At 33.7% G+C, this 12916-nt stretch overlaps 1 protein-coding gene across 1 annotated transcript; it reads left to right on the top strand.

Annotated features, from left to right (window-relative positions):
• The first annotated feature begins 418 nt into the window (after positions 1–418).
• On the top strand, positions 419–10612 carry LOC122582852 (structural maintenance of chromosomes protein 5). The gene is made up of 29 exons (XM_043755287.1): positions 419–565; positions 1480–1657; positions 1739–1892; positions 2584–2657; positions 2763–2912; positions 3386–3490; positions 3571–3716; positions 4071–4182; positions 4293–4448; positions 4528–4794; positions 4879–4944; positions 5031–5159; positions 5238–5336; positions 5436–5601; positions 5780–5925; positions 6020–6083; positions 6174–6298; positions 6391–6468; positions 7496–7568; positions 7668–7771; positions 8435–8551; positions 8633–8710; positions 8817–8916; positions 8989–9043; positions 9195–9243; positions 9329–9416; positions 9510–9582; positions 9669–9772; positions 10207–10612. Exons 1-29 carry the CDS (start codon positions 525–527, stop codon positions 10263–10265), a joined length of 3156 nt encoding a protein of 1051 aa, XP_043611222.1. The 5' UTR covers positions 419–524; the 3' UTR covers positions 10266–10612.
• Positions 10613–12916: the final 2304 nt, after the last annotated feature.

Below are 12916 nucleotides of genomic sequence, written 5' to 3' on the forward strand. Positions count from 1 at the left end.
ATTTTCACTTCATGTACTACAAAAATTCTTTTTGAGCATTTTACCCTTAGTTTGACTTGAATTTTTTTTTTTAACTTCTACAATATGATGGTTTTTTATACACACGATCATAGTGCTAGAAGGTCGATGAGAGTGTTATAATTAGAGAGAATAGGGAAAAGAATGGTATATAAGAGTTTTATGTTTATGTAAGGGTATTTTGAGAAGAAAAATATGCTTAAAAATAAATTAAAAATTAAGATTTAAATTACACTATTTCTATTTAAAATTACAACTTTACCTAGATATCTTTTACTGATTCAATTAGATTATAGTATTCATCTTTTGCTCGTAAAATATTTTCACAAAATACAACACCTCAGTCGCCCTCACCCCACCAATACTGTATTTTTTAGTGCTCTCTTGGCGCCAATTTCACTTTTTGTACCTCTCTCTAGACGAGACCCACTCTCCTCCTTTCATCATCTTCATCATCTTTCCAACCACCAAAAAAAAACCCTATTTTCTTTCACCATCAATTTATAATGGGCGAACCACGACGGGCCAAACGCCCCAAAATCAGCAGGTTTCTTCTATTTCTTTCCACTCCAAACCCTTATTTTTATGTTTTGTTAATTTAGGGTTTTTACTTTCATTATATTATACTACTAAATAAACAAGATCTATAAATATATTAAACTGCCAAAATCTTATTAGGGTTTTTGTATGCATATTTATTGTACCAAGGATTATAAGATTATTAGATACATAATTAAGCTCAAAACTTTCTATAACTCAATTAATGGACTTATTGTTATCATCATTAGTAACATTATGTATATATACATTTTAGTTCAACCTTTTTTGTAGGTTTATATCTACTTAAAAACATCTAGTTGTAGTAGTTTTAAGCGTTTTTCGGACGATTTAAAGGTCACTCATTAACTTAAATTGGATTTTTGAACCTGGGTTTTTTTGGGGTTAAAAATAATGATTTATATTTCTAAACGGGTAAACGGAGAGGAATTCTTGCTCAGGCTAATCGGTGAAAGTCGAGTCATTGGAAATGGTCGCCCTTTAATTTGGGCGGTGGAGCTTTTTTTTTTTTCCCACCTTTTGAACGCGTAATTCCATTTAAGGGTTATTATTAGGTGTTTGCAAGTCTGTGCTGCTATAACGAAGAAGTTACTTTCAATCTTTCGGGCACGATATTTTTATCAATTATTACCCGGGAATTGGAAGCAGAAAATTGATTAACTTTTGGAGGCTAAATCTGGTATATTATGTTTTGATAAGTCCAGAGTTCCTTGAAATTAAAAGTACATGATTGGTTAATAAGTTACCTAAATGAACTGTAATCACACAGCCAGATTACGCTCAAACTTTACGGAACTGCATAAGTAATCCATATTGATGAGTTGGCTATCAGTTTGCATAAACAAAATGTGAGTCTCTAATTTCACTTGGTCTTACTTTATATTTGGTGTTTTTCATTAACAGGGGAGCAGATGATTATTTGCCAGGAAATATTGTGGAAATCGAAATCCACAACTTTATGACATTTAATCATTTGGTATGCAAGCCTGGTTCTCGTTTGAACCTTGTTATTGGGCCAAACGGTTCTGGTAAAAGCTCCCTGGTGTGTGCAATTGCTCTTGGTCTAGGTGGCGAACCTCAGGTGATAAATGCAACGTTTGTTTCGAAAAATTAGTTGGTTTGGAACGCCTGTTGAGGATATGAACTTTTTGATCTTATGTAGCTTCTTGGGAGGGCTGCAACTATAGGTGCATTTGTTAAGCGTGGAGAGGAGTCTGGTTATACTAAAATTACCTTGAGAGGTGACACCCTGGACGAGAAGATTATCATAATGCGTAAAATTGATGCTCGTAACAAGTCTGATTGGCTATATAACGGTATGTTTTTTTTAAGTAGATGATAATCGTGAGAGGTGGTTGTTTTGATCTATTCATTTATATGGGTCAATTTGGGTGGTGTTTTATTTCAAACAGGTTGCATACAACAAAATTGACCTAAAAGAGATAGCCCAAACTCTTTCATTAGTGCATATGACTTGTGAAGTTGTTTTACTTAATAATTTTTATTATTTACCGTGATAATATTGCTTTTTTAACCTACATCAATGAGTTCAAAATCTATAATTTTTTTATATAAATAAATGGACGAAAAGATGTTACATTGGATTGGTAGGGCTCTAGTTATAGTTCAAACTGACCCTTATCAGCCTGAACCTGAACCTTTTTTGACATGTACCCAACACACCCCGTCTCCATATCTTGCCACCTCTAATAATCACCCTTACGTGATTTCAAGCTCTTATGATTGATTATTCATATGAAACTCCAAGAAATTTCAGTCTATCTATTGCTGTTTTTAATGCCTGAATTCTATTATGTTAATTTTTTTTTTATCATAAATATCTTGTAAGCTAACCAGCATTGTTATTTCTATTCCGTATTCATGATTTAAATTCATTATATTGGATTCTTTGATGATGTTATTGATAATTTATTACATCATCATTCATCAGTGCTGATTCTGAATGCAACTCTTCTTGAGTTTTGATTTTTTTTATATCTGTTTCAGGCAGGCAAGCTTCTAAAAAAGAGGTAGTTGATATCATACAAAAGTTCAATATTCAAGTCAACAATCTGACTCAAGTGAGTTCTGATGGCTTTTTCCACTTAGCCTATAATAAATTGTTTGCATTATACATACATGTCTGATAATATGGGTGTTTTTTGGCCTATGTTTGCAACTTTCAGTTCTTACCACAAGATAGGGTTTGTGAATTTGCCAAACTCTCTCCAGTGAGACTTCTGGAAGAAACAGAGAAGGCTGTAGGTGATCCCCAACTTCCTGTCTTGCATCGCGCTCTTGTTGATACGAGTGCTGAACTGCAGAGATCTGAACAGGTAAGGCTGTTGACCACATTCTAAGTAGTTAGTATTTAAATAAGTGGTTATAGCAGTCGAGACTGATAGTTGAGATATCGGTTATAGCGGTGGTATAGGGGCAGTTTTAAAATTATGCAACATCTATATATCTATATATAATAATTAAGACTTTATACTTAATAGAAATATCAAAAGTCAAGCATAAAAGTGTCAATATTTGAAACGTTAGTGTTAATACTTGCAAAAATTAGTGTTTCTTTCAGTTTGGGGGAAAAAAAATCGCTATAACATCTCTATATACTGCTATTCGACTGCTATAGCACCGATTTCGGTAGATTAGCGCCGAGCGAAACTTTATTATGACCACTATTTTTCTTGCGAACCGCTAACTGCTATAGCACCGCTATTGATAACATAGTCCACATTATTATGGTCAATTATTAATAGGCATCTTCCAACATCACCACTTCATTGTTTTGTACTTTTCCAAGGCTGTTGAGAAAAACAGAGAAACTTTAAGTCAGCAAAAGGCACTTAATGCTGAACTAGAAAGAGATGTGGAGCGTGTTCGTCAACGAGATGAACTTCTAACAAAGGTTTTCTTTCACAATTCTTTTAGGCTATGAGGTTGTTAGAAACTGAATCATTTTTTTAACTAATATTCCTGTGTTTAAAGGCGGAGGCGATGAAGAAAAAGTTGCCCTGGCTTAAGTATGATATGAAGAAGAGCGAGTATCTCCAGGCCAAAGAGCAGGAGAAGGATGCTAAGAAGAAGCTGGATGAAGCAGCTAAAACATTAAACGATATCAGCCAACCAATCGAGTATGTTAGTTCTTATTCTTTGCATATAAAGGTAACAAACTTTGGCCTAATTTTTTGTTTTGGGCAACACACTTTGTTTCACTTACTGAAACCCTCAAACTTAAAATGTTTATATATAAGGTAATGTAACATGTATACCCAACCATAATGATGCGTGGAGCTGGTGTTGGCTGAAAATCCATAAATTTGAAAGGTTACCCTGATGAGAAACTTACTCAGAGCCTGCGCCTGTTTATGAGTGCAAATTAAGTTTGTTACTCAGTTGATCGAGACCACAGTTTGTGCCTTTTATGCAATTTGCTTATTTTGTTATCTATAAACTAATCCATAAACGTTTTGGCTATCTGTTTGTAGGAAAACAAAGAAAGAAAAAAAAGAAAATGATATCAAATGTAAAAAAATTGGAGACATTTTAGAAAATGTTGAAAAGTCACGCAAACAAATGTTGGAGAAAGAAAATCAACTGGTATGGTGCTTGAGTTTCTACTTTTTGTATTAATTTGTTTTTATAAAATTTTGAAGGATAGTTCACTCATTGTGTGTGTGTGTGTGTATATATATATATTACTATTTAAGGGTGCCAATGTTAAAGGCAAGTATAGTGAAATGGAGGACTTAGAGAGGCAAGAGGCTTCACGGCAGGAGAGAATTGCAAAAGCTGAAAAAGATCTAGCAGATGCTGAGTTGGAACTGCAAAATCTTCCTCCTTTTGAATCCCCTAAAGATAAAATTGTAAATCGTACTTCTTTAAATAAAGTACCTTTGTTTCTTTGTTTTAAAAGTTGTGCTGTAAGACTGTCCACTTTTGCAGGAAAGATTAGCTGCGGAAATATTGGAGCTTGAAGCATCTGCAAGAGAGAAAAGATATCAAAAGAAAGAAAAGGAGAAGCTTATTGACCGAAATAGGACATCAGCAAGGGAAACTGTAGAAAAGTTGAGAGAAATGGAAAATATAAAAAACAAACGCTTACAGGCATTAAAAAATTCTGGAGCTGAAAGAATATCTGATGCTTACAGTTGGGTGCAAGCCCATCGACATGAATTTCGGAAAGAGGTGTATGGTCCTGTGTTGACGGAGGTACTTATTTTGCATTCTATATTTATAATATAACAAACACATCTATCTATTGCATTCTCTCAAATTGGTTTGATAATGTTTCAGGTCAATATCTCAAATCAGCTTCATGCTGCCTACTTAGAGAGTCATGTTCCATATTACATGTGGAAGGTATTTCTGCTACAAGCTATCTAGTGTATTATTGTTTTTTTTATTTCTCATTGCTAATCCTTTGTTTGGGTTTTAATTAATTCCAGGCTTTTATCACCCAGGATTCTGCTGACCGTGATTATTTATTCAAGAACCTTAGGTCATTTGATGTTCCAGTTATAAATCATGTGGCTGATGAAAGTCGCAATCCAGAACCACTGCATATATCTCATGAGGCAAGTGATATAACTCTTCTATAATTAAGTAAATGCTTCATGGAACTAATACTTGTTTCCATTTTGATAAATAATCAGATGTCCTCCATCGGTCTATATTCTAGGCTTGACCAAGTTTTTGATGCTCCATATGCAGTCAAAGAGGTCTTGATTGGGCAAGCTGGTCTAGAACATTCTGTATGTGTTTGCTCATATCTTGTCTAATATACATGGTTTTATACTTATATTGTTAACAACTGCATGATAAGACTTGTGTGCTTTTAAATATCCCACCAGTACATAGGGTCTAAAAAGAGTGATGAAAAGGCTGACATGGCCAATGATTTTGGAATAATGGATCTTTGGACTCCTGACAATCATTATCGCTGGACTAGATCTAGATATGGTGGTCAGGTTTCAGCATCTGTGGAATCAGTGAGTGATTCCCGGCTTCTTTTATCCAGTAAGTTTTAACCTCGTGCCATACATGACCATATATGTTAAATAAAGATCATTGCAATTTCGAAGAAAAAGAGATAATTGATACATAATTGGTTAATTGGATAAAATAAGCTTCAAAAAGCAGAATAAAACAAAATTTTCTTGTATATTTAAGAGAATCATTGCCTTCATCTCTTCAGATACGGATGGCGAGGAGTTGAATAATATAAGGGGAAAGAAGGATGAATTGGATAAGACAATCAATACTCTAGAAGCAAGTTGTAAGTCCCTACTGGGCGAGATAAAGGAACTAGAAGATTCGGCAGCTCAGCTGCAGAAACAACGTGTATGTAAACATCATTTAGCTATATATTTTCTTTGAATCTTTTATATCATACCTAACAAGTAACAACAATACCTCCTTTAATTTCTTCATCTAGGAGAATCTTGTTAATGAAGCACACCATGAAAGAAAAATTAGGCGTGATCTTGAACATCGAGTTAGTAAGTAACTCCTTACCTCATTTTAATATTTTTATAGTCATATATAAAGGATTGCTTTGTCCAACATATGAATGAGTATTTTTATTCTAGACCAAAAAAGGTTAAAATTGAGATCTATGGGAAGAGAAGAGGACTTGGATACTGCAATGTCAAAGCTAGCTGAAGAAGCTGAGAACCTAAATGTTCAGAGGTTCAAATGTGTATCGGAGATGAAGGTAGATTAATTATCTTGGAGCAATTAGCATTTCTGCTAATTCATCGTATATAATGGTTCTTGGTTTTGTGACTGATTATGCCTTGTATACAGCATCTACTCACTCAAGCTACTGCTTACAGAAGAAGTTATGCTGAAAAGTTCATGTACTCAGTTGAACTTGAGATGAAGGTAATCTTCTGTCTATTGTGTTACTATATCAGAAAGTAAGTTTAAGCTATATGTTGTTATTTTACACCTTTATGGAATAATTAAATGACAGCTGTGAAAATCATATAGTACACCGAGGTTTAAAGGCTATATGACCTGCTCTAACCATGAAAAACTGCACTTGCAAAACATCTTATAATGGGAATCAGCAAGCACCTTTGCTTTGTAAATAGTAATATTGCAGCTGCAAAGTAGCGTATGAGGAATTATGATATTTGAGTATTGATTGTAGGTAACTTGGGTGGTTACAGGTGGAAGTTAATGTATCTAAGCTTCAGCTTTTATGTTTCCTATCGAACTGCCTTATCTTTTTCTCCTTGTATTTGCATTATAAAAAGGTTAAATGGAGAAGGATCCCTTTTAAGCCTACCTGGCAAGAATCAAGCCTCTTTCACTGATGTATGCGGCCTCTCATAGCTGTTGCCAGATTCTTCCCTGGTCATCCCATGATGTTTACCTGGGAGGTTTGAATTCTGGTCTCTTTTGAGACCTTCAGGCTGCCTTACCACTAGGCCATCTTGGAAATGGTTTTTTTATATGCATTCTAGGGAGTTTATAACTTTATATATTCGTGCCATTTCATGTGCTGCAAGGTGATTTTCGTAAAGTATCGTGGTTGGTGCTGCTATCATAGTTCCACAAAGTTTACCTATGACATTCGTAATTTCATCACTAGTTTAGAGTTTTAGTTAATTGTTATATATCATTATAACTTACATTGTGAACATCTCAATAATAAAAAATTAATCAATATGTTACACAAGTGGATTATATGAATTGTAATGCCCGGTGTTTTGCTATAAGATCCAGAAAGCTGAAACCATTCTTAAAGTTTTAGGTCAAATTTCATCATTTGTATCCTTCTGATATTATTTAGCATTGTTCTGCAAGGGTTAAATAAATCTTTCTCTTAGCTTCGTGTGTGATTACTCATATCTTTTTTGTTAATTATGATGATGTGATGATTGATTGCTGGTCTGATGGTTAGATCAAAGAGATGGAAGCAAGTGTCAAACAACAAGAAAGACTTGCGCTGCAAGCTTCATTACATTTTGAAAACTGTATGTTCCATGTTCACCTTACAGTTTATCCTATTGAAATCTAGCTCTAATAGTAACCCCTCAATGACAAATGTGTATGTGCTTTTACAATATCTTAAGGTAAAAAAGAGACGGAGGACCGTCGGCAACAGTTGGCATCCGCAAAGAGAAATGCAGAATCAGTTGCAGTCATTACTCCAGCTCTTGAAGAAGAATTTCTACAGGTTTCGCTCTAAATGATTATTTCAAGTGATTTTTCTTCCGCAAATCTATTGTTGTAATGTATGACGCTTAATCTGATTTTGTGTATCATTGTTTGTACATGAAGTTATTTATAAAAAGTGTCGTAATGTTTATAATTGAACTATATACCATGAGGTGAGAAGTATTAAATCCTTTTCAAGCACCACTTATCCTGTTCAAGACCTTAGTGGTTCAAGAAAGTAGGAAGTTGTGTAAAATGCCTTGGCATGGGCATCACACAGACACTTAGGGAGGTATATAATATGAGCAAGTACCTGTTTAGTGGTAAAATAGCACTCAAAATCGCAGGCATAGTAGTGCTTGTGGAATAAATTATAAGCCTTGCATCTCACATATACCACAATTGGTTCCCACATGCTGTGAGTCTGGATATGGCTTTCACGAGCAAATATTCACTGTATGAAGCTCATTTTAAATGGTGATTGAATTCTGGAAAGTCCTGGCTATTATGGATCAATAGTCATTATTTATAAATTATTTGCATTATAGGTAGTATCATATCAATATGTACTAGTGATATGAACACAACGCATTTGGAGAAATATTTTCCATTAAATGTTGTGTTGACTACTTTAATTGTGAAGTTAATACATGGATTTCATGATATATTCTGGTGTTTATAGATGCCTTCTACCATTGAGGACTTGAATGCTGCAATTCAAGATATTACATCTCAAGCCAATTCTATTCTCTTTTTGAACAACAACATTTTGGAGGAATATGAACGTCGTCAGAGAAAAGTAAACTTTTGTTTTTAATCGGTCTGAGCTTTGAATATCTGTTTTTTTATTTTATTCTGAACATTCATTTTTCCGTGATAGATTGAGGAGCTCACAGCGAAGTTGGAATTAGACGAGAAAGAATTGACCAGTTGTTTAGAAGAATTGAATAGTTTGAAGGTTAGTAATCCAACTTTTATTGCTGTAATGTTGAGGTTGTTGATATTACTGTATTAATTTTTGCTTCAGCTTTAATTACAGATTTAAAAATTTACCTTACCTGCAGGAGAAATGGCTTCCAACACTTAGAAACCTAGTTACTAAAATAAATGAGACATTCAGCAGGAATTTTCAAGAAATGGCTGTTGCAGGAGAAGTTTCATTGGGTATGTCAATGCAGCTCGAGATTTTTCTAATCTATTTACCAGTTACCATATCTATTTGATTTTTGTCATCAGATGAACGTGGAAATGAATTCGACAGCTATGGTATTCTTATCAAAGTGAAGTTCAGGTACTTGTTATTTTAACTCTTTCTTCACATTTGATTTATTGCGCTCTCTGAACTAATGTTTATAACTAGGCTACAATGATGGGCTGATAAATTTTGTTATATTAGATCTTTAATGTTTATATGTACTTAATATTTTGCAAATGAATATCAGGCAAACCGGACAACTTCAAGTTCTAAGTGCTCACCACCAGTCTGGAGGGGTATAACAAAGTTTGTAATTTATATTATAGATATAGCAACGCATGCTTTTGTCATATCTCATCAGTCTTCCAAGTGCTTGTGTAGGAGCGCTCGGTGTCAACCATTCTGTATCTTGTTTCATTACAAGACTTGACGCACTGCCCGTTTAGGGTTGTCGATGAGATAAACCAAGGTTTGTTAATGTATATCATGCATTCTACCTTCTGCATTATTGTCATGTTGCCTTGACATTTAACATATATATGTTCATTTTGGTATCTGCTAGGAATGGACCCTATTAATGAAAGAAAAATGTTCCAGCAGTTAGTCAGAGCCGCGAGCCAACCTAATACACCACAGTAAGAATTATTCTTGGATGACTAGTTTTCATGGTCAAGTTTTGGAAGTTGCTCATTGGTGCTGACTTTTTGTGTATTTTGTTCAGGTGTTTCTTGCTTACACCAAAACTGCTATCCGATTTAGAATATGGCGAGGCCTGTACAATTCTGACTGTAATGAATGGTCCATGGATCGACCAACCCTCGGAAGGTTAAATTGGCACCTTAATTCTTTAACATTATCTATACCTTATCTATAAAAAAGGCTATATAAAAGTTGCAAAGGTACCCATTTACTTAAGAATGGGTTCATGCTAAGTGTCCAAACTCGTAAAACTATAATGCATTAAATCTTTATAGATTACAAAGCTCTATAGTTGTCCAAAGTATATTTTCGATGCATTAAATCTCTACATTATTTAATTTGAAAACATATAGTATCACTGAAATTGAATGATTGATAATGTCGAGCACAAATATTGATTATAATATAATTACTCCGGAGAAGTGCTTTGAATTAAGCCAGCCTTGTTCTTGACCCGCTAAAACCTGCATGAACCACCCATTTTGCAACCTTCAGTATTATCTTGTGTATTGTCATTTAACAATTTTAAGCTCTAAGTCATTTTGTTTTATAATCTGCAGTTTGGAAATTTGGAGGAAGTTGGGGTTCTGTTATGGGGTTAATAGGAGAAAGCCATTGATAAGAACCATCAAGTAAATGGCTAGAAGAAATATAATCAGTGTACGTAGTGATTAATGATTTTTTTTCTCTCCCTGATTGGTGATTGTACAGATTAGAACAGTAGTGTAGTAAGTAGCCTTGAAACTTTCGATGCTGATGTGTCAAGATTAGCAGTTGCGGGCCTTGTATTTGTAACTTCTTGACATATAAGGTCTGCAAAGGTGCAGTGGGTAAATTGTATTTTACTATTGGATGTGTTTTTGAATTTGCTGCACAAAGTAACTGGTAGGGATTCCGTCATTGCTTATGTTCATTCAAACTATGCCTACATGGATACTTAAATATAGTGGTTTCATTTTCCACCAATTTGTTTATGAATGCCGTATGTTCTAGTTGTATTTTCTCATATGAAAAACGTGCATTGTTATTAGATTCGTCTGAGGAACTAGTTGACCTATACGGCTCTTGTCAAAATGCACTAACAAGTCCAAAACAGGATGACTCTGTAATTGACTTGTTAATGCCTGTAACTTGGATGAGTCGAAGAAAGTAACAGAAGCTTGAGTTTGTTCCCTCTGCCTTCCGAGTCTTGTGATTGGCACCTTGCTAGTCACTTATCATCTTATCTATAGGTGTACTTGTCTCAAAAAATTATGTTGCCACATTTCTAGAGAAATGGAATGGTAGAAATTACAATAGATGGTAAAAAGAAAAAATATGGGAAATGAAATAAAACTTCGGTGGCTTGTTTTGGGTTAACACACCAGCATTTTATATTTTTGCCTTTTCGGTACAAGACAGAGATGTGAATATGGATTGTTTTACATTTAAAAGTTTAGATATGCGATGTATCATATTCTAATATTTTAATGTAAAAAGTTAGGGACCATTAATAAATTTTGCAAATATATTATTTTTATATCTACCGATATATTAAAACAGAATTATTAAACAGAATTATGTATTTTTTTTATCGACACTTGATACATTCCTTACACGACATGTTTCATTTTTGGTGTAATTAAATAAAAATTTTAATTCATAATTACCTAATTATAATCAAATACTAATTTTTTTATTTAGATTTAATATAAAAAAGATTTTTGATTGAAACTTGACGCATTCCTTACACGAAGTGTCACTGTAGTGTAACTAAAAAAATTCCTTATTCAGAATTAACTAATTGTAAACAAATACTAATGTTTAGATTTATATATATATATATCATTATATATTATATTATTATTATACTAAATTTCCATATATAGGATTTATAAAAAAAATTAATGATGTTAACAACTAATATATCAAGAACATAACTATCTTAAAAGAGAAGATATATGATAAGTTTTAAACATCTAACTAAACAAATATATATTATGGGTTCATATAACATGTGAAAATATTTGTATCAGGTTAAGTATGTAATAACCACAAATTATGAAATCTGTCGGGTTCGGATAAACACTTGTCTTCATTAATGGCTTCATTAATGCTCTTAGTTGTTATGGGTATGTAGATGTCATCAACAATTTCACCAACAACTAATGGATCTCAAACATAGCTTCTCATATCATGGATATATGTGTTTTTTTTGGAAGGAGAGGACAACAAAAGAAATCAACTACGAAAATCTGAAGTAGCGCCGACAGTAATAGGTTTCATCATCTCTATTGCCTCGCTAACGCATTGTATATGGTCTTATTCGACCTTTTTCATGCCATTCGGCATAAATTCTTCTAGATACCATCAAAGCTTTATATCTTCCATTAGTGGTGGTTCTTGTTTCTGCTTGTGTTAATGGTTAATGTGGTGGAAAGTTTTCTGCGTGATTCTTTAGGTTACAATGACATAGCAACAAGGAAGGTATGTTGTTCGACGTGTTGTATACTCATATATGAAGTTGTTCCCTCAATGGTGAATCTTGGTGATCTTGTTGGTAATCACGCAATTTCTTGTAGCGATTTTCGTAACACTTGTCAGTCTATTGTCCAACTAGTAAATGAAATTATAGATCCCACTCGTGTCACTTTTATGGAAGTTACCTTCGATGATGTTGGTTGGTTTTTATTTTTTATGCTTGCCTTTGTTGTATGGAACTTAATTACAATAGTTCTATACATCCTGTATTTAAAAAACATTTTGAAGTCTAAATTTGAAAGAAAGAAAAGAACGGTTTTAAAAACTAATCTAATATGGTCAACCCGTGGTGATACTCCCTTGCTATTAGGTAATGTTGGACGTTGTATGGTGACGTCTATCACTAGTAGCCCAGAATTTAATCTCGACACGAGTGAAGTTTCACCTGTAATGCTTTTGTGTGCTACACCACTTTTGATTTTGAATACCGTGTTGGTTGTATAGGTTGTAAAAAGCGGAAGCTCGGTAACAACTACGTATAAGTATACGAGGTATATAATTTTAGGAGTTTACTATCTTCTTTTTGTTTGTGGTAACTTGGTTTTAATGTTTAGATAGATGTCTTTGTTTTGTTCAAATTTGTCCGGTACTTTTTATGGATCTTTTAGCGAAGCTTTAAAAATGCATGTTGATTGGGTAAGTGTATTTTCCAGCTTTAGATATAAAGATATAAAATACAGACAGGTTAGGAAATTAATAAATCCCAAAGTAATTCTACAATAAAAATTGTTTTAAAGGAATGCACTTTCA

The sequence above is a fragment of the Erigeron canadensis genome, chromosome 9 (assembly GCF_010389155.1).
Source record: "Erigeron canadensis isolate Cc75 chromosome 9, C_canadensis_v1, whole genome shotgun sequence".
NCBI lineage: Eukaryota > Viridiplantae > Streptophyta > Magnoliopsida > Asterales > Asteraceae > Erigeron > Erigeron canadensis.

What these genes read in the sequence shown, in the direction of transcription:
- LOC122582852 (XM_043755287.1), top strand. Translation starts at nt 525, where the DNA reads ATGGGCGAACCACGACGGGCCAAACGCCCCAAAATCAGCAG. An exon ending in AATCCCCTAAAGATAAAATT is followed by an intron (nt 4,449 to 4,527) that starts GTAAATCGTACT and finishes CCACTTTTGCAG; the next exon opens with GAAAGATTAGCTGCGGAAAT. An exon ending in AGCCAACCTAATACACCACA is followed by an intron (nt 9,583 to 9,668) that starts GTAAGAATTATT and finishes TATTTTGTTCAG; the next exon opens with GTGTTTCTTGCTTACACCAA.